Below are 20,412 nucleotides of genomic sequence, written 5' to 3'. Positions count from 1 at the left end.
TGGGAGTCTTGCGCCAAGTCCTCCAATCACAAAGAGAGAACATCGAAAGAAATTCATGTCCCGAAGGTGGGCGACCAGCCCGCGAGCGGAACTCTCAAGAACCAAACTCGAGGTTCAATAGCCAATGATTCAAATATTCTGCTCAAGACCCCGCGAAAGGGCGCCTCGCTTTCGCGGCATTCCCAGAACCCGGGTCTCTATCAGACCCGTGCTTCATTCACCATGACTCGTTTTGCGACAAAACACAAGCACCAGGCCTCGCAACTTGCGCGCTGAGAACTCAGATTCAAGACAGATTAATCTATTATCGTTCAGTTGATAATAAGAGAGCACGGGTCCCATTCGTCTCAACGCGCCTCACGGGGAAATTGCTGTGCCTTCCGAAGACATGAGACGAGCTTCAATCATCCCGCCGGGCCATTTCTCCCAAAGGCTAATCTTACTAGTTCGTCTCATTTCACTCTTTTGGAAAAGGCTGCCCGGAAGCTCGGCGGCGTGTTGCCAATCATGCACACGAGCCATTGCTTAGCCTGGGGATAAGCAGAGCATTAAATACTCGGCGTTGTCGCTGGCGTTATTCCTTGCTTTTGATCGCCGCTCTAGCCCGCAACACCATCACACTCTTTCAAGTCCATTCAACCGTATTCATTCTTTAGTCAACCTTTCCAATTACCTACAATCTTTAAAATGAAGTTCTCCATTGTTCCCGTCGTCTTTGCCCTCGCTTCCAGCGTCTACGCTGCTCCCAGCGCGCAGCCTGCCGAACACGCTGAGCTCGTTGCTCGCGGCAACTGCGGTACTGCCGCCAAGGACTGCCAGTGCTCAGCGTAAGCATCTCTACATTACAATCACTGGCTAAGAAGAATGGTGCTGACACACACCTCAGCAAATTTGACAAGTTCGCCAACCCGGCGACCCTTGGCTCCACCGTCTCGGCCCGCATCTCGGGAGCCGACCGCGGCCTGACGTCTTCCGACTGGAAGGGCTCCAACGGCGAGGGTCAATCATCGCTTTGCAGGGTCACCGTCGACCGTGTTTGTGGAGACTGCTTCTCGTGGAAGACGACGACGGATAAGTGCGGTTTCTACGGTCTCACCAGCTTCGCCTGCGTCCCTGCGTAGACGAAAGGGAGAGGGGATGTCTGTTACCATAGCCATTATCCTAGCGTCCATGCACGGGATCTTCAATTCTACACGACTCGGCTTGATTTATACGCCGTTGTTGCTAGGCTGGTCTGCCTGGTGTTAAACTCAGCATCAATAGTACTTTATTGCCACAAACGTTGGTTAAAATGCGAATCAAATCTAGTGAACGTGAAGTGGATATGCAAGAAGCTCTAGCATACGAGAATTTACTGTATAGAAGCTGTTGAATCGAATGCAGTTGCAAGACATTCGAGCCGGGGCGCAAGTATGTGGCGCAACCGGCTGTGCCTTCAACACCACCAGACCGCGAAAGCATCAAGGTTTCGAATTCCCGTTCAGCACCACCTCTAATGCTAGCTACACATGTAGGTGTGGATATGTAAAGTTAAAGTTGCTTGTTCTTCTATATATCTAGTGGGGTAGTTACTTATAGTGACTTATTACTACTATATAGGGCTTACTCTATAGTAGTATTCCCCCCCTAATATATAAGTTTTATTTTTAAAACTTAAAATTCTATAAAAAAACTAAAAATAAATAATATATCATAAGTAGTTGTAATACTACGTATTAATCTCCTCTAGCTATAATTTCTATAAAAAATAAATATAAATAGTAATATTATAAGTAACTATAATATTCTCTATTAATACTTTCTAGCTATATATTATCTTAATATCTTTTATCTCTAAATCTTTTATTCTATTAATATTACTATAATTAAAGTTTATTATAATCTATAATACTTCTTATTATATACTAAACTATTTTTTATAGCTTTATATAGTAAATATCTTCTTTTATAAAATATTACTATTAATCTATATATAGATATTTAAAAAGGTTAGAGTAAGTTTATAAATAGTTATTAGAGTAATAACCTTTGTATTATTATATTTAGCTTTTTTATTAAGATTTCTATTATAGTAGCTAATTTTTATAGTTTTATATTATTAATTAACACTAAATTCTTACTAAAATATTTAGAGAATTTAAAAATTATTTAGATCTTTAGTTATTTATTTCTATTTTATTACTAAAGATATTTATTATAATAAATAGTTATAATAATAAAAATATTTGATTAAATAAGGTTGTTTCTAATTTTAAAGCTATTTTTAATTTTATAATAGGTTTTATAAAATAAAATATTCCTATTATCTATAATACTTCTTTTATAAAGATAATCTACAGTTTATAATATAGCTAACTTTTTATTATTAGCTAAAAGGATATTATGTTTATTATTATTACATAAAGTAGTTATATAGTTTATAGTAGTTTAATATCTATCTTTATATGTATATTATATATTATCTTTATTTTATTAATATAAAGTCTATTTCTACTATATAATAGTATTATATTAAAACTATTTAGTTTTAGGTGTATCGAAATTACTTGTTAATAGCTTTTTATACTACTATTTCTACTGCCTTTATAATATTAATAATATTTTTAGTAGTTACTTATATTTTATATAGCTAATAACATAAATGATAAGCGAGCCGAACAGACAAGCGAGCCGAACACCCAACTGCAACCACAGCATCTTCTTACTTCTACTATACGTCAATCCCACAATAACAATAGCATCAACACAAAAAGAAGCTTAAGTGGTCCTAGCAGTCCAAGCTATCAAAAACACACTAAGTCTCAGTATCTGAGAGGCTGCCTGGATCTACTCAGTCCCAGTTACAACGTTATACGATCGATTGAAGGGAAGATCATCACAACGCGACACCACGCCTAACTCGCGGAAATTGACTGCGCCTGAAGAAGAAAAGCTTGTTGAGTATATTCTCAACCTGGATTCCCAATTGTTTCCTCCTCAGATTGGTGGTGTTAAAGATATAGCTAATCGACTGCTTGCCGACTGCGATACGCCCCCAGTTGGGAAGCGCTGGGCTTCAAACTTTATTAAGCGACAACTATAGCTCTGGACGCGCTTTTTTCGCAAGTATGACTATAAGAGGGCCTAATGCGAAGATCCAGATGGAATAAACGTGTGGTTTCGCCTTATGGCGAACATAATTGCGAAATATGGTATTATAGACTCTAATATCTATAACTTTGATGAGACTAGGTTTATGATAGGCCAGATTATATCTGGAATAGTTGTTATAAGTGCTGAAAGGCGTTTAAACATGAAACTGATGCAGCCTGGTAATTATGAATAGGTTACAGTTATTCAGGCTATCAGTTCGTCAGGCTACAGCGTTCCGCTATATATCATCATTGCAGGCTAATATCACCTCTCCACCTGGTATACTGAAACCAATCTATTATGCAACTAGGTTATTATAACGTCTGAAAACAGATAGACAACAAATAAAAGAGGCCTAGATTGGCTCCAGCACTTTGATCGGCATATAAAGCTGCGTGCAACTGGCAATTATCGCCTCCTTATTGTCGATAGGCATGAAAGTCACCATGCTGCTGACTTTGAGATATATTGCAAGGAAAACAATATCGTCACACTCTGTATGCCAGCCTATTCCTCTCACCTACTTCAGCCCTTAGATGTTAGATGTTTTAGGCTACTGAAGAAGGCTTATAGTTGACAAATTGAGGATAAGATGCGCTGGGGTAACACGCATATTATAAAGGAAGACTTCTTCCCTGCGTTTCGCAAGGCCTTCGCATAGGCTCTTACAGAAAAAAACATATAGGGAGGTTTTAGAGGGGCTAGGCTTATGCCTTTAAGTGCAGAGAGTGTGCTATCTAAGCTTAATGTGAAGTTACACACTCTAACGCCTCTAGGGTCGCTCCTAACAACACCCCCCGCGTGGACTTCTCAGATGCTAAACAACCTAACAGAAGCATCTTCTCAGTCTGAACTCATCAAAAGGAGGATCTCCCGCCATCAGAATAGCTCACCAACTTCAATTATTAAAGCTGTTGAGCATTTATCAAAGGGAGCGTGAGGATTTATACACCAGATTGCCTTATTAAGGTCGGAGGTCCAGATCCTACGAGAGGAGAATAACCTGCTTAGCTGACGCCAGAGGGCTAAGAAAACCTATCTCAAATAAGGCGGAAGTCTTACTATAGCTGAGGCAGAGGACCTTCAATCACAGAGAGAGGCGACAGCCCAGATTGAGGAGGAAACGCGCCGGAGTAGTGGTTGCTAACGGAGGACTGAGACGGGCTAACGGCAGTGTGGCGTCTGTGGGAACACCAGTCATAATGCGCGAACATATTAATTTGTTGAAGAAACATCTAATAAAGAGGTTTCTGAGTAGTTTTAATTGATTTATAGTTTTTGTGGTTATTTGATGATTATATTTATAATGTGGTTGCGGTTAGGTGTTCAGCTCGCTTGTCTGTTCGGCTTGCTTATTATTTACGTTATATAATAAGTTTTATTTATTTAATAAGTATAAATTTTAATATCCTTTTCCTAAGCTATCTCTTATTATAGATAATATGTTTTTTATCTATTTTTAAATAAATTCTAATTCTATATATTTCTTACTGTTATTTTTCTATTTTATGAGATATAATAAATAGTTTTATATTAGAATTAGAAATAGAGGCTTATTTTATAATAATTATTTATAATAACTTCTATTTAGTTTACTAGATTTTTATTTTTTATTAAAATTATTATTATCGTTTTATTTGTATTAACTTCTATTTTTATTATTTTTATTAATTAATATAAGCTTATGTTTATCTTTATGTACTATTTTAGCTTTATTTTTACTAATATTAATAAATATCGTATTATTTTATATTATAAACTTAAGCTTATAAAGCTTTTTCTTATTACTATTTATATTTTATAAAGCTATTCTTTATTTAGTTTTACTTATTTTTTAAGAATAAACCTTAATATATTTTTAAGAGAGTAATATTTATTTTCAATAATATTATTTTTTAGACTTTACTTTTTATAGATATTAATTTTATAAAGTTTAAATAGAACTATAAGAAATTGTTTCTAGTTAAATGTAAAGATATTAAGCTTATTAAGAGCTATAGTTATATATTTTCTAGTAATAATATTTATTATATTATTATTAACATCTATTCTTATAAGACTTTTCGCATTATTAATAGTTTTATTAATAATCTATAGAATTCTTTAAATATATTTAATTACTTTTTTACTTTTAATGTAGACTTCTATAGAGATCTAGTTATAATCTATATATTTTTAGATTATTTTATTACGCTTATATTTATAAAATGTAATAGTATTTTTAGTATGTTTAATTACTCTATTACTTTTTATTTAAGTAATTATAAAAACCAAATTAAAGTTATTTATGCTTTTTATTACTTTATTAAGCCTTAGTTTATAGTTTTTATTTTCTATTCAAATAATTATAAAAACCAAATTCAAATTATTTCTATATGTTTTTATTTTATTAAGCTTTAGTTTATAGATTTTAATAGCTACCTTGAGTTATTTTCTTTTAACTATATCTCAATTAAAAAACATAATCTATATTATTAAGATATTTTAGTCATAATTATCCTTTATATTTATTAGCTTCTGCTTTTTAACATTTAAAACAGCTGTTTCTTTAATCTATACTTAAATTTAGTTTTAAATTAAAATAGTAATTTAGGTCTATTTAAGTATATTAAGAGTATTTAAGTATTAGATTGGTTAATATCGGAGTAACAAGTATAAAATAGTATAATATAATAGTAAGTATTATAATATAGAGAAACAAAAAGTATATTATATAATAAGTAACTAATTAAATATTTATAGTTTAAATATAGATAGAAAATATATAATATTTAGATTAAAATAGAAAATATAGCTAAATAAATATAGAAAAGTATTATAAAGATTTATAGACGTTATAAATTAATTAGGAAATCTTATAGCTTAGGTTTTAAGTTTAGTATTAGAATATAAAACTATTTAGCTAAATAAAATATTATTAATTACCTCTATAGTTTTATATTATAATAACTCTTTAAAATAGTATAGTTTATTAGGAATATTTATTATTAAAGTTTTTTAATTTAATTAGGTATTAAGTGTTTTTACTTCTAGTTATTTAAGAATTTATAATTTATTATAGTATATTAATAGGAATAATAAGTTTTAAGTATAGTAATACTCTACTATAGAGATTAAAAAATAAAGCTAATTTAAAACAGTTAATTGAAATAACATTATAGATATATATATTATTAAGAAACTATAGTTCATATATTAATTAACTTATTCTTTTAATAATTATATAAAATTTAACATATTACTATTCATAATTTCTCTTAAGAGCTACTATTTATAATATTCAATAGCTTAAAATAATTATAATATAATTCTCTAGCTAATTTTCAAGAATTTTAGTAGTTTTCTATAGTTATAATAAGATTTAGCTTATATTACTATTATAATAATGGTATTATGTATTTATAGTTAGCTATAAAGACTTAATAAAGTTTTATTAACGCTCTTAGAAATAATATTGGCTATATTATTTAAAGTGAAGTTTAATATAATTTTATTTAGTAATTAAATAGTAGAGGCTAACTTAAAGTTATTAATTTTAAACTGGATATGGAATATTATATTATTTTATTTATTATTATTTAGTATAGCTATAAATATATTTATAAAATAGATCCAATAGTAAGGTTTATATATTTTCTTTAGCTATTTATTTATAAATAACAAATAGTTAAATGTAATAATTTAGTTTTAAGTTATCTCTATACATATATTTATAAAGCTAAGAGAAATTGAAGGTTTTAGTTATTAAAAATAATGTTTAGTAATCTTTAGTTATATACTAATAAGTAGTTAATAAGTTATAAAGTCTATTATACAGTATTTCTAATCTTCTTATTAGGGATAAAGCTAATTTATTTTGAGAATTTATTTATAATAGATATAATATAACTATGTTTTCTTTTTATTATTAGTAGTTTTAAGATATAATTAATAATAATAATATAATACAGATATAAAAATATAATAATTAGTTATATATTTTTATATAACTAATATATTTATAATTTATAAATAGAGTATTAAAAGTAGCTTATAATATACTTCTTAAGTTATTTAGTTATATAAAATATATAGTAGTTTAGAAATAGATCTATAAACTTATTAAAACCTATGTAGTTATCTCTATATATAGTTTTAAAAACGTTTTATAAATAAATCTATAGAGTATATAATTATTTATATATTCCTATTGTAGTCTTTTTTTATAATAAATTATAAAACATAAATAATAAATCTATTTAATTATTTTTATTAAGTTTTATATTAGCTTAAATAGTTTTTAATATTAGACTAAAAACTAAATCTTATTTATATCTAGCTATTATTTCCTTCTTACAGGCTAAGTTAATTCCTAAAATAACTATATTAATACCTTTTTATATTATTAATAAAACTAGGTTTTTCTTATTTTTATAGTTTTTAATTAGTAGCTATATTAATAGAAGTCTTATAAATAAAGCTAATATAAGTTTATTAATTATGAATATTATCTATACCTAAATAGTTGTAGCTTAACGTAAATGATAAGCAAGCTGAACACCTAACTGCAACCACATTATAAATATAATCATCAAATAACCATAAAAACTATAAATCAATTAAAACTACTCAGAAACCTCTTTATTAGACGTTTCTTCAACAAATTGACATGTTCGCGCATTATGACTGGTGTTCCCACAGACGCCACACCGCCGTTAGCCCGTCTCAGTCCTTAGCTGACGACCACTACTCCAACGCGTTTCCTCCTCGATCTGAGTTGTCGCCTCTCTCTGCGACTGAATATCCTCTGCCTCAGCTACAATAAGACTTCCTCCTTATCTAAGATATGTTTTCTTAGTCCTCCTATATCAGCTAAGTAGGTTATTCTCTTCCTGAAGTATCTAGACCTCAGACCTCAATAAGGCAACCTTATGCATAAATCTACACACCCCCTTTGATAAATACTTAACAGCCTTAATAATTAAAGTTGGTGAGCTATTTTGATAGCGTGAGATTTGATTCTTAATAAGTTCAGACTGAGAAGACGCCTCTGTTAGGTTGTTTAGCGTCTGAGAAGTCCACGCAGGGGGTGTTATTAGGAGAGACCCTAGAGGCGTTAGAGTGTGTAACTTCACATTAAGCTTAGATAGCACACTCTCTGCACTTAAAGGCATAAGCCTAGCCCCTCTGAATCCTCCCTGAATATTTGTTTCTGTAATTGCTTTTGTTAATACTCTGTAAAACGCAGGGAAGAAGTCCTCCTTTATGATATAGGTATCACCCTGTTGCATCTTTTCCTTAATTTCTCAGCTGTAAGCCTTCTTTAGTAGCCTAAAACACCTAATATCTAAGGGCTGAAGTAAATAAGAGGAATAGGCTGGCATATGAAGTGTAATGATGTTGTTTTCCTTGCAATATATTTTAAAGTCAGCTGCATAGTGACTTTTATAACTATTAACGATAAGGAGGCGATATCTGCTACTTGCATGCAGTTTTATATGCTGATCAAAGTGCTGGAGCTAATCTAGGCGTCTTTTGTTTGTTGTCTATCTATTTTCAGATGTTATAATAACCTAGTTGCATAGTAGATTGGTTTCAGTATACCAGGTGGAGAGGTGATATTAGCCTATAACGATAATATATAGCGGAACGCTGTAGCCTGACGAACTGATAGCCTGAATAACTATAACCTATTCATGATTGCCAGGCTGCATCATTTTTATGTTTGAACGCCTTTCGGCACTCATTACAACCATCCCAGATATAATCTGGCCTATTATAAACCCAGTCTTATCAAAGTTATAGATATCAGGCCATAATGCTGTATTTTGCGATTATGTTCGCCATAAGATGAAACCACATATTTATTGCGTCTGGATCTTTGCATTAGGCCCTCTTATAGTCGTACTTGCGAAAAAAGCACGTCTAGAGCTGTGGTTGTCGCTTAATAAAGTTCGAAGCCTAGCGCTTCCCAACTGGGGGCGTATCGCAGTCAGCAAGCAGTCAATTAGCTATATCTTTAACACCACTAATCTGAGGAGGAAACAATTAGGAATCCAGGTTGAGAATATACTCAACAAGCTTTTCTTCTTTAAGGGTAGTTAATTTCCATAAGTTAGGCGTGGTGTTGCGTTGTGATGATCTTCCCTTCAATCGATCGTATAACGTTATAACTAGGACGGAGTAGATCTAGGCAGCCTCTCAGATACTGAGACTTAGTGTGTTTTTGATAGCTTGGACTGCTAGGACCACTTAAGCTTCTTTTTGTGTTGATGCTATTGTTATTGTGGGATTGACGTATAGTAGAAGTAAGAAGATGCTGTGGTTGCAGTTAGGTGTTCGGCTTGCTTGTCTGTTCGGCTTGCTTATCATTTACGTTATTCCTTTTGGATATTATTAAGCAGAATACTAAGTCTATTACAGTAAAATAATAAATTATTGAGGCTAAATTTTATTGATAACTAAAATGATATATTAAGAATAATATAAGTTTTATCTCTTTTATATAAGATCTATAGCTTAAATTAGCTAATATATTTTATAGCTTTAATTAGGTATTTATTTTCTATATTTATAGCAGTTAATAAAGTAATATTAAATTATTAATATAGACTAAAGATAAAAATATGATTAGTAATAACTATAATTAGATATTATATTATAATTATTACATATTTAGCCTTTTTTAGTACCTAAATAAGACTAAGTATCTCTATTTTTTTAGCTAATATCTTTTTTTAGCGTTTAATAATGTATCTAATAAATAAATAATAAAATAAATTAAGGTCTATAGTAGTATAGTTATTATTTTAATATTTAGGTTCATAATTTTAGAAACTATAATAAAGCTAATACAAGATATTATTATATTAATATTACATCTAAATATATTAAAATCTATAAATAATAGTTAGTTAAAGTTATAATAATGAACTATAATATATTTAAGGAGTTGTTTCTATGCTTCTTTAAATAACTAAACTTCCTCTATAGTAAATATAAAGTTAATTAAGCTAAACTATTTCTTTCACTTTAATCTTTTACTAGTAACTTTAACTTTGTTTTTAGTTATATGTTAGTAAAATAGCTAAATCTTGTAAGTTTTTAGTAGTTGAATAATTTCTACATATTAAGGTATATTATATCTAAATTAGCCTATAAATCTAATAAATATTTGTAGATTATAAAATATAGTAGGGTATTTAATATAATTGAAAATAGTAAGCTTCTCATCTAATTTTATAAAGCTAAAAAAAATTAACTTACCTATTTAATATTACAATATTTAGGAAAATAATAAACAATTTAGTAGGTTTTATATTTATATTTTATTAATATAGCAACTAGAATATTATCTAAAAGTTATTAAAGTAGCTTTCTAAAATATCTAAAGCTATAATAATATTATTATAATACAAATATATATTAATACCTTTAAATAAGCTATCTATTTATCTTTAGATAGATGTATTACTATTTTTATATCTTATAATAATATATCAAAAAGTGTATTATCTATTTTAAACAGTAATAATAAATACTCCTTCTAACTCTAAGTATATGTACTATTATTAGTAAAATATATTAGCATCTATTATAATAATAAATCTTTTAGTTTTACCTAAATTGAATATATCTTCTTATAATTTTATTAGGTAATTATTAAGAAGAGTGATCTTATTAAATATTATAGTCTTTCTATTAGCTAGAAGCCGTAGTAAGAGCAGCTAAAACTGTATATAAATAAAGTGAATAATAATAATAAGAATGTGAATATAATTAATCTTTAGGTCTTATATTTTATAGTTTAAAAAAGATATCCTCTTATACTTATAAGGTTTAAACTCTCACGTTTAATGCGTTAAAAATCCCTATAAATATATAATTATTTACATATTTATCTAACCTAAATAGAAAGGCTTATAATATATACTTCTTTTTTAGAGATAGTTATTCTAACTGTTCTATTAGACTATATATAGGTATATTCTTCTCCTATTCTCTATTCTATTCTTATTATATTCTTTTATAATTATTTTATTATTTTATTATTTTTCTCACTAATTTATTAATTAGTTAAATATAGATAAAATATAACTATATTTAGTAGGAGGTATATTAATATTTATAGTAATAAGGCGTTCTATTATAGTCTTTTATATCTCTACTATAAAAATATTAAAAATAGTAATCTTAATATAAAAAGTAGTAATTTTAGTCTATTTAATTTTATTTATAGTAATATAAATCTTATTAGCTATAACTTGCTTGGTTATAATATTAGTTTTAAGCTTAATAATATAAAAAGAGAGCTTATTAACAGTAGCTGTATTAATATTTTTAGCTATAGTAATAGCATTATTAGTAGTAATAGTAGTATTATTTATAATCTTCTTAATATTTATAAGGTAGAGTAGAATAGCTATCTTAAGGCTAGTAATAAAAATATTAATATATTTATAGACTCTTATAAAGCTCTTATAAATATGGGTATTAGTAGTAGTTATAATATTAATATAAATAAATAGAGTAATAGATATAAAGTTAAGATAGTTAAGCTTTATAAAGCGACTAATAATAGTATTATTAGTTTTATTACGCTCTTTAAAGAAATAAATAGCTAAGATATAAGTATAGCTAGAGAAGTAATTACTCTTTAGCTTCTTAAGATTAATAATAATATCTTTATCCTAATTATTAGTAGTAATACTACTAATATTATTGTACTCCTTAAAAGTATATTTAAATATGTTCTAAATATAGTAAATAAAAATGTTAAATAAGATACTACTAATACTATTAGTAGTTTTGATAATAAAATAGATCTCTTAGAAAAAAGCTACATTAAAATAATAAACAAATATAAAAGTAGTATAAGCTTTAACTTTATTAATTAACTATTAATAGAAGACCTTTTTAGTAGCTATAAGCTTTTTCTTTTAATAAGAGGTATAATTAGCCTTATTATTATTATTATTAGTGTTATAAATAGTAGTAGCTACTCTTTTCATAGAAATAGCTTTCTTAAGCTTAATAGGGGTTTTAGGGGTCTTAATACTTATAATAGTAATAATATTATTATTATTACTGTAGTCATTACTAAGAGTAGTAATAGCCTTAATAGTAGCTTTTTTAGTAGCCTTTTTAGTAGTCTTTTTAGCAGCTTTATTAGCAGCTTTACGCTCTTTATAATATTATGTATAAAACTTCTTAATAATATTAAGCTTAATAGCTATATTAATAACGTTAATAATAGTTTTATTAATATTTTTAATAATAGTATTATAAATAGTCCTATTATTAATAAAACTTATAATTTAAATAGCTTACTTATTAAGCTTAAAACTAATAGTATATGTTTTATAGTTACTATTATAAGCGTTAGTATTAATAAGTATAAAGTTGTAATATTGGTTATAAAAGCACTTAACATCTTCTAAAAGTATATTCTCATTAATAATACTTGTTAACACAGGTATAAGCGTATTCAGGGGCGTGGTATATCCGCCTATATAGTATAAGGTTATAGATGTGGTCATGTTATGATAAAAGGTAATAATTCTGAGCATTTATGAGCGTTTAATTGTATAGATAAGAATAAGGGAACAGATGTATTGTTATGAGTCTGGTTGTTGTTGTTGGCAGGTTGCATCCTCTAGTAGGGAAAAGTGAGGGGAAAGATAACCTGAAACGTAACCTGCTAAACTGCTAATTACATAAAGTGCTTACGTAACTGTACGTATTACATAATCAATATTATAGTTATAGGTTATAATAAATAGAGTATTTTTATATAAGGTTTTATACCTTAATCTTTATTAGTTTATCTCATATAGAATATTAAAGTAAGTTAAGCTTTATTATCATACTTATATTATTATTATTATTATAAAAGAATGTTATATGTTAACAGAAAAGACTAGTAATATCTGTCATAGTTATATATTTTTTATTTCTAAAAGTAATTATAATATTATTTTAGTTAAATATTAAATTTATATTGAAGATTATAATATAGTTAAATAGCTAGAGATCTATAATAATATAACTTTGTTCTATGTTATTAATAATTCTTTAGATAATAAATATTAAATATATAACTAAAATTAAGCTATCTCTTTAAAATATTTTACTATCTATATAAATTTATTATAAATATTTTGAGTACAATTAAGATTTTCTGTCCTTAATAAATAAAGTTTTATTATAGCTTTCTGATTTATTATTTACTAATAAATCTACTTTTTATTTACTATTTATCTAATATAAAAATAATCCCCTAATTATAATAAATATCCTATTTATCTAAAACTTTTTAAAGTATTATATAAATATTATATCTCTATTATAAGTTTTAATATTATATTTATTAAAAACTATTAATATATTAACAAGTTTAAAGATTATATATAATAATATATTATTTATATTTATTAATAACTTTAATTTTTAAAATGTTAGCTAGTTAAAAAACCTTATAAACTTATAAGAGTTTATTATAACTTAAAAATACTCTTTAACTAAAAATCCTATATAAGCTAATAGCTAACTATTTATTAAAATAATAATATTTATATATTTAATTAAATTTGTAATTTCTCTAAGCTTTATTTTCATAATATACTTTCATTACTTACTTCTTGAGATTATGAATAAAATAGCTATATTATTTTATATTAAAATAAACTTTTAGTTATTACTTATTATTATGATATCTATAATATTATTATGTCTTATTTAAAATTATTTTATTTTATTTTATTAGTTTAGTTTATTTAGTAAGTTTAAATAAAGAGTAATAATAACAATATTAGTTTAAAAAGGTATAATAATAATATAAATATTATCTACTCTATAAGCTATTATATATAGTTAATATAACTAAATAAAGCTTATTATATTTTATATAGATTCAAATCTCATTGTATATTTATTAAACTTAATACAAATTCTATAGGTTTTATAAAATAGAGTTCTTAAGAATAAATTGGCTTTGAAAATATTTATAACTTTAATAGTAATAATAATATAAATATAAATATCTATGTTATTAATTATTTAAAAATATGAAAATTAAATATTATTTATTTTATAATTTAAAACATTCAGTTAACTACATTTGTTTCTTATAGCTTAATTATTTAGAACTTTAAGTTTTAAATAAAACATATTATTTAGTTTTAATTAACAAGAATTATTAATATATTAATATTCATATATACCTCTTTTATTTTATTATTATTATTAGATTTAATGTTAAATTAGAGATATACTTATCTTGTCAGTATTATTGCTGTTATAAATCTTATTTGTATATCTATAACCTATTTAGTTTTAAATAAAGCTTAAAATAGATTAAAAAGCCTTATAGTTTTAATAAAATTATCTATATAACTTAAGCTGTTTTTTTATATTATAAATAATTATAATATAGTTTTATTTAGAATAAGTGATGTTATTAACTAATATATTATTTAACACTTAAAAAGCTAAATCTATGATTTAGATTATATTTCCTATCTATTAGAAGTTTAACACTTATGTTTATATCATATTAAAAAGGATTTTAGTAATATTTATAAACATATAGCTATTATGAATTAAAATATTAATTATATTATCTATATTAAAATCTTCTTAAATATAATAGGTTCTTAAGGCTAAATATCCTAATTAGTTATATTTAATAAATCTCTAATTCTTTATATTATTTTATAAGTTACCTTTAAGCTATTTGTTTTTTTAATTATAATTATTATATTTTAGCTAAGAATTATAGAAATAAAAGGTTTTATTTTAATATTACTAATAAAACTATGTTTAGTTTTATTATTAAAAGCTATATAGAAATTATAAATTGTCTCTTTATTTAGAGTTACTCTAAAATATATTATTTTTAAATTTTAAGTTTAAAATATAATGAATTATAATTAATATCCTCAATTAATATTAACTTATTTTATATTTTTTCTCTATAAAAATAAAGTCATTTTTAATTATATTATTAATATTTAGTTTATTAAGAAGTCTCTAAAGCTTTAGATTAAAAGTGTTATAAGATTAGTAATAACTAAATGATAACTAATGTAAAGTTTATTTCAAACTATTTATATTTAAAATAGTTCTAAACAAGAATATAGAGGTCTACATTGATAGTACAATTTCTTATAATTAATTTATATTTTTAGATCGAATTAATAAACTCTTTCTAAAATAAAAAGAAATGTTTACAAACAATATCTTAAAAGTTATAATATCTTTTATTAAAATATTGTTATCATTTCTCCTATTTTAAGTAATATTTCTATTAGCTTTAAATATGTTTTTAAAATAGTTAGTTCTAATAGTTTATAATCTCTGTTTTTATATTTAAAGTATAAAGCCTTAAATTTAAGCTAGAGATCTAAATATCTAATCATTTATAATAAGAAATATCTTATTTATAGAATATTACCTTAATACCTTATTTCGTATGAATGTTTAGCTAGAAAATACTATATTATTATAAGATTTAGCTTAGCTATAGTGAATTTACTATTTAAAGCTATTATTAAGTCAGGCAAAATGTTTTATTAAGTTTTATTAAAACTTAAAATAATATTCATCTTAAATTAGATATTTTAAATTGCTAAGTAGAGGTTTTTAATAAACGTCTCTATTATAATAAAATAGATATTTATAAAAAAGTATAAATGTTGTATTAATAGTTTTAATTTAGCTATAATAATAGCTAAATTAGTATTAATATTAGGTTTATTAGTTTTCTATAGTATTAAAAGTAGTTTAAATATAATATATAGGAAGAGTTATTTTGAAGAGGTTATTAAAAACTGAGATTATAAGATTTTATAGTCTTATTATTATTTCTAATTACTCCTCTGTTAATTTCCTATTGATAAGAAGATTTTATAATAAAAACTAATAAAAAGCTAATTTACAATTTAAAGGTTTTCTATTTCTTTTTATTAAATCTTTTTTTTAAGTTATAAAACTTAACTAATATTAATAATAATCTATTTTCTAAAGCTATAGATTAATATAAGGCTTCTATTTTATTAATAGCTAAATAGAGAGTAAATATATTGTTATATATAAAATTATCTTCCTCTTAAAAAGTTAAAATAAAGTATATTTTTAGCGTTAATAATTCTTACATAATAGAAATAATATTAAATATACTATTAATAGCTTCAATATAGTTAAACTAAAAAAATATTTATTTATATTTTAAATAAACGTTTTCTTTTTATATTTTATTATTTATATTAATAAAAGAGGTATTATTATTATTCTAATTTATAAGATATAAAATTACAGTTTAGGTATAAAATCTCTTATTAAAGCTAATAATATATTAATAATTATAATATTCTTATTAGAAAGTTTATAACCTTTTAGCTATTATTTAATATTTTAAGTTTAATATTATAGCTCTTTTTAATAGTTAGTCCTCTAAAAAGATATTTCTATTATTAAGAGAAGAAATATTACTAGAAAGTAATAAAATTAAAAAACTTAAATAGTTAGCTATAAATATTAACTATTAAACGTTATTCTCTATAAACTTCCTCTTTTTGTTACTATTTTGCCTCATAAATTATATTAAAAACCTTAATATTATAGTGAAATCTTAAGGTTATATTTTAAAGTTAAGCGTTAGTTTAAAGATTGTTTTATAACCTTTATACTCATTTTTCATAATTATTATTAAAAATGATAATAAAGTTATAAAGAAGAAAAGTTATACAAGAGAAAAAGATATTAAGTTATATTACTAATTATTATAGTCTTCTTATTAGCTAGAAGCTATAATAAAAGTAACTAAAACTCTATATAAATAAAATGAGTAATAATAATAGGAATATAAATATAATTAATCTTTAGGTCTTATATTTTATAGTTTAAGAAGGATACCCTCTTATATTTATAAAGTTTAGACTTTTATATCTAATGCGTTAAGAGTCCTTATAAGTATAAATTTATTTATATACTTAGCTAACCTAAGTAGAAAGGCTTATAATATTAAAGGTGTCAATAATAATAACTATTTATCTTTTTTGCTTTCTATTTATTTCTTATTAAACTATAAATAAATAATATTTTAAAATATTTTAAATTTTATTTTATTCTCTAAGTTTCTTTATAATATATTATATAATATCTTACTCTATTACTTTTAAGTTATATATGTTATATATGTTTAGTGATTACTCTTTTTATCTAAGTTTTCAGCCTATATATATCTATCAGTTTTAAAGGATATCTATAAAACCTTTATCTTAAGAATATCTATAAATTTATTAAATAGAAGTATAAAGTGGTTGGCTTATCTATCTTTATTATAAACTATAATCCTATATATATATTTCTTAGTTCTAGTATTATTAAAAGCTTCTATTAATATAAATCTAAATACATTATTATTAAGAATATCTTTTAATGTATTCTTCCTAGCTAATATAGCTAACTTAGCTTTATTTTCTACTACTTACTAAATATAGGTTTTATTATTAATAGAATTTAGAGTATTTATTTTTATTTTTATAAAGATATATAATAACCTATTTATATTATTAATAGCTATTATATGTATTATATGTGTAGTAGTAATTATAGTATAACTAGAGAATTTATTATATGATATGAGCTTAAAAAGTAAATCCTTTTAGGTGTTATAAATATAGTGAATAATAAAGAGAAATTGTAATAATTTTAGAGGTATAATAACGTGGTTCATCAGTCAGCCGGCCGGACCAGTCAGCCGGACGTTTTTTTCCCACGTACATAATAACATCTAGTATTTCTCAACCATAACGTATTAAATCAACTACTAGTTGTTGCTATCAGAATCTCCTGCGGGTTTGATATCTTTGGAATAGGTTCGCGCGTTATACCCAGTCTCACCACATATACTACAGCATCTCCAAGCTAGCTGGGCTCTCTTTGATAGAGCCCCCTCGTCATCCTCTTAAGGTGCTAGACGTTTCCCTTTTTGTTTCCCTTCAAGTAAAACCTAAGATTCCTCTATACTAAATGCCCCTCTAAGCTAGACTTACATTCTTTTAGCCCTCCAGCGCTTAGCAAGTGCTATATTTGCATCCTCAAAGGTATAAAGCTGATCAGTCAAAATAGTGATTAAGTACGCTATTACCTACGCACCCTTTAATAATTACTTAACTACAGCAATAATTAGTATTAGTAAGCTTCCTTAATAAGCAGAGATATAACTTTTAATAAAGTTAGACTATGAGATAGTTTATTATAGGTTAGAGGGTGTTTACAACTACTAAAGTGGAGGTATTAAAGGGTTAGCTATAGGAGGTGTAGGCGTCTATAAATACATATTAAGCTTTTTAAGAACATGGTCTGGGTCCCATAGTAAAATTCTAGCGCCTTAGAAAGCAGACCTAATGTTTTCCTCATTAAAAACCTTATTATAGGCCTAGTGGAAGGCAATAAAGAACTCAGACTTAGTGATATGATTTATAGAGGCTCTAATAAATTAGTTGATTTTATCACTATATGCGCATTTCAAAGGCGAATAAAGGGTAATATCTAATAGCTGTAGTAGATGCAATAAATATGCAGGCATACTAAGAGTTATAATATTATTCTACTTATAATAATTATTAAATTCAGCTGATAAATAGCTCTTATAGCTATTAATAATAAGCATCTAATAGACACCCTTCATTTAGTTCTTAGTGTGTTTATTAAAGTGTTTAATCTAGTTAAAACCTATCTAATTATCTATCTGTCTATTAGCAGTAGGTTTAATCACCTAGTTACTTAGAAAACCTAATTCTATAGTCTAACTAATAAGGTGATATACACCCTTAACAATCACAAACAGAGGGATACACCACCCACCCAAATTAATACATTCAATAACTATAGCCTATTCACAGTTGCTAAGCTGGACAGACTTTGCTTTGACGCATCAATCAGCATATATAACCACCATTAACGGAGTGATCATGCCCATCATGAAGCCAGTTTCATCAAAATTATATAGGTCCCCCTCTTAGATGCCATACTTAGCTATTATGTTGCGTAATAGCGCAAAGCACTTTAATATAACCTTAGAATCTTCTTAAAGAGCCCTTTAATAATCATATAGACAATTAAACTTGGTTTTCAGAGCAGGCTGTGAGTCTACAAACCGCCTAGCCTATCGCTTGCCAATAGGCTTGCTATTACAGGCTTACAGCAGGAGATTAGCTATGCTATATCTTCCACACTGCTGAGGCGGAAAGGAAATCCTCTGAAATCCTATTTAATAATATATTAGAGAAGTGTTTTCTCTTTAATTAGATTAAGTTTATATCGTTAGGGTTAAGCTTATTCGCATCGCGGTTAGTTGTTCATTCTATCAGCTAAAATGCTCTTTAGGATACCATAGGTCTTTGCAGCACGCAAAATGCTTAAGTTATTACCTGCAGCGCATGTCAATTAGATTCCTTTAATTATGAGAATGACTTTGTCTTCTTAGGTGTAGATTAGCATTATGGTTGTTATGATTTTATGCGTTAAAGGTTTAAGTGATTTGGACGTAAGAGTGTTTAGAAAAAAACATCCAGCTGACTGGTCTAGCTAGCTGACTGATGAACTATATTAACTATAATAGCTGGTAATATTATTATTCTAATTAGAGGTTTTATTTATAGCTTATAATAAAAAGATATAATAACTTTATACAAATTAATATATCCTATAATTTTAGATAGTTAAAAACTATAATATTATTATTAATAAGCATCTTAGCTTATAGTCTAAACACTAATAATATTTTATAACTAAGTATATGTATATTTACTATTTATTAACTATTTATATTTTAGAAATAAAAAAGAAAAATAATATATTTAGCTATTTAATAGTAGTTTAAATTAATCTTATATATAATAAGTAGTTATAACTAAAGCTTAATCTACAAGTATAAATAAGTCTTTTATAATTATATTTTATCTGCTAAAATATAGCTATAGCTAATATCTCTATATATTTCTTCTTCAATTTTGTTTTTAAGTAATATAGTCAAGCTTAAGCGTATATATACATATATTTATACGCTCTAAATTCTATTTCTATATGTAGCGATATATCTATTATTAATATATTAATAGGTACCTTTATATTAGTGTTATCTATATTATTTAGCATAATTATTTACTCCTCTATTAGCTCTATAATATTATTAGTTAGTAGGTTTTTAACTATATTAATGGTTTAAAGTTAATAAATTCTAAAACTATAAATATTATATCTTCTAATATTAATATTTTAGATATCTTATAGAGA

At 25.6% G+C, this 20,412-nt stretch overlaps 1 protein-coding gene across 1 annotated transcript; it reads left to right on the top strand.

Annotated features, from left to right (window-relative positions):
* Positions 1–687: 687 nt before the first annotated feature.
* CGCA056_v002443 (uncharacterized protein) lies at positions 688–1,121 on the top strand (the record flags this gene model as incomplete). Its single annotated transcript, XM_037317701.1, has 2 exons — positions 688–827; positions 887–1,121. 2 exons carry the CDS (start codon positions 688–690, stop codon positions 1,119–1,121), a joined length of 375 nt encoding a protein of 124 aa, XP_037183504.1.
* Positions 1,122–20,412: the final 19,291 nt, after the last annotated feature.

The sequence above is a fragment of the Colletotrichum aenigma genome, assembly GCF_013390185.1.
Source record: "Colletotrichum aenigma strain Cg56 chromosome Unknown KSG_Cg56_contig02, whole genome shotgun sequence".
Classification (NCBI taxonomy): Eukaryota; Fungi; Ascomycota; class Sordariomycetes; order Glomerellales; family Glomerellaceae; genus Colletotrichum; species Colletotrichum aenigma.
Note: the sequence above shows the minus strand (reverse complement) of the source record. Positions and strands in the feature narration are given on the sequence as shown.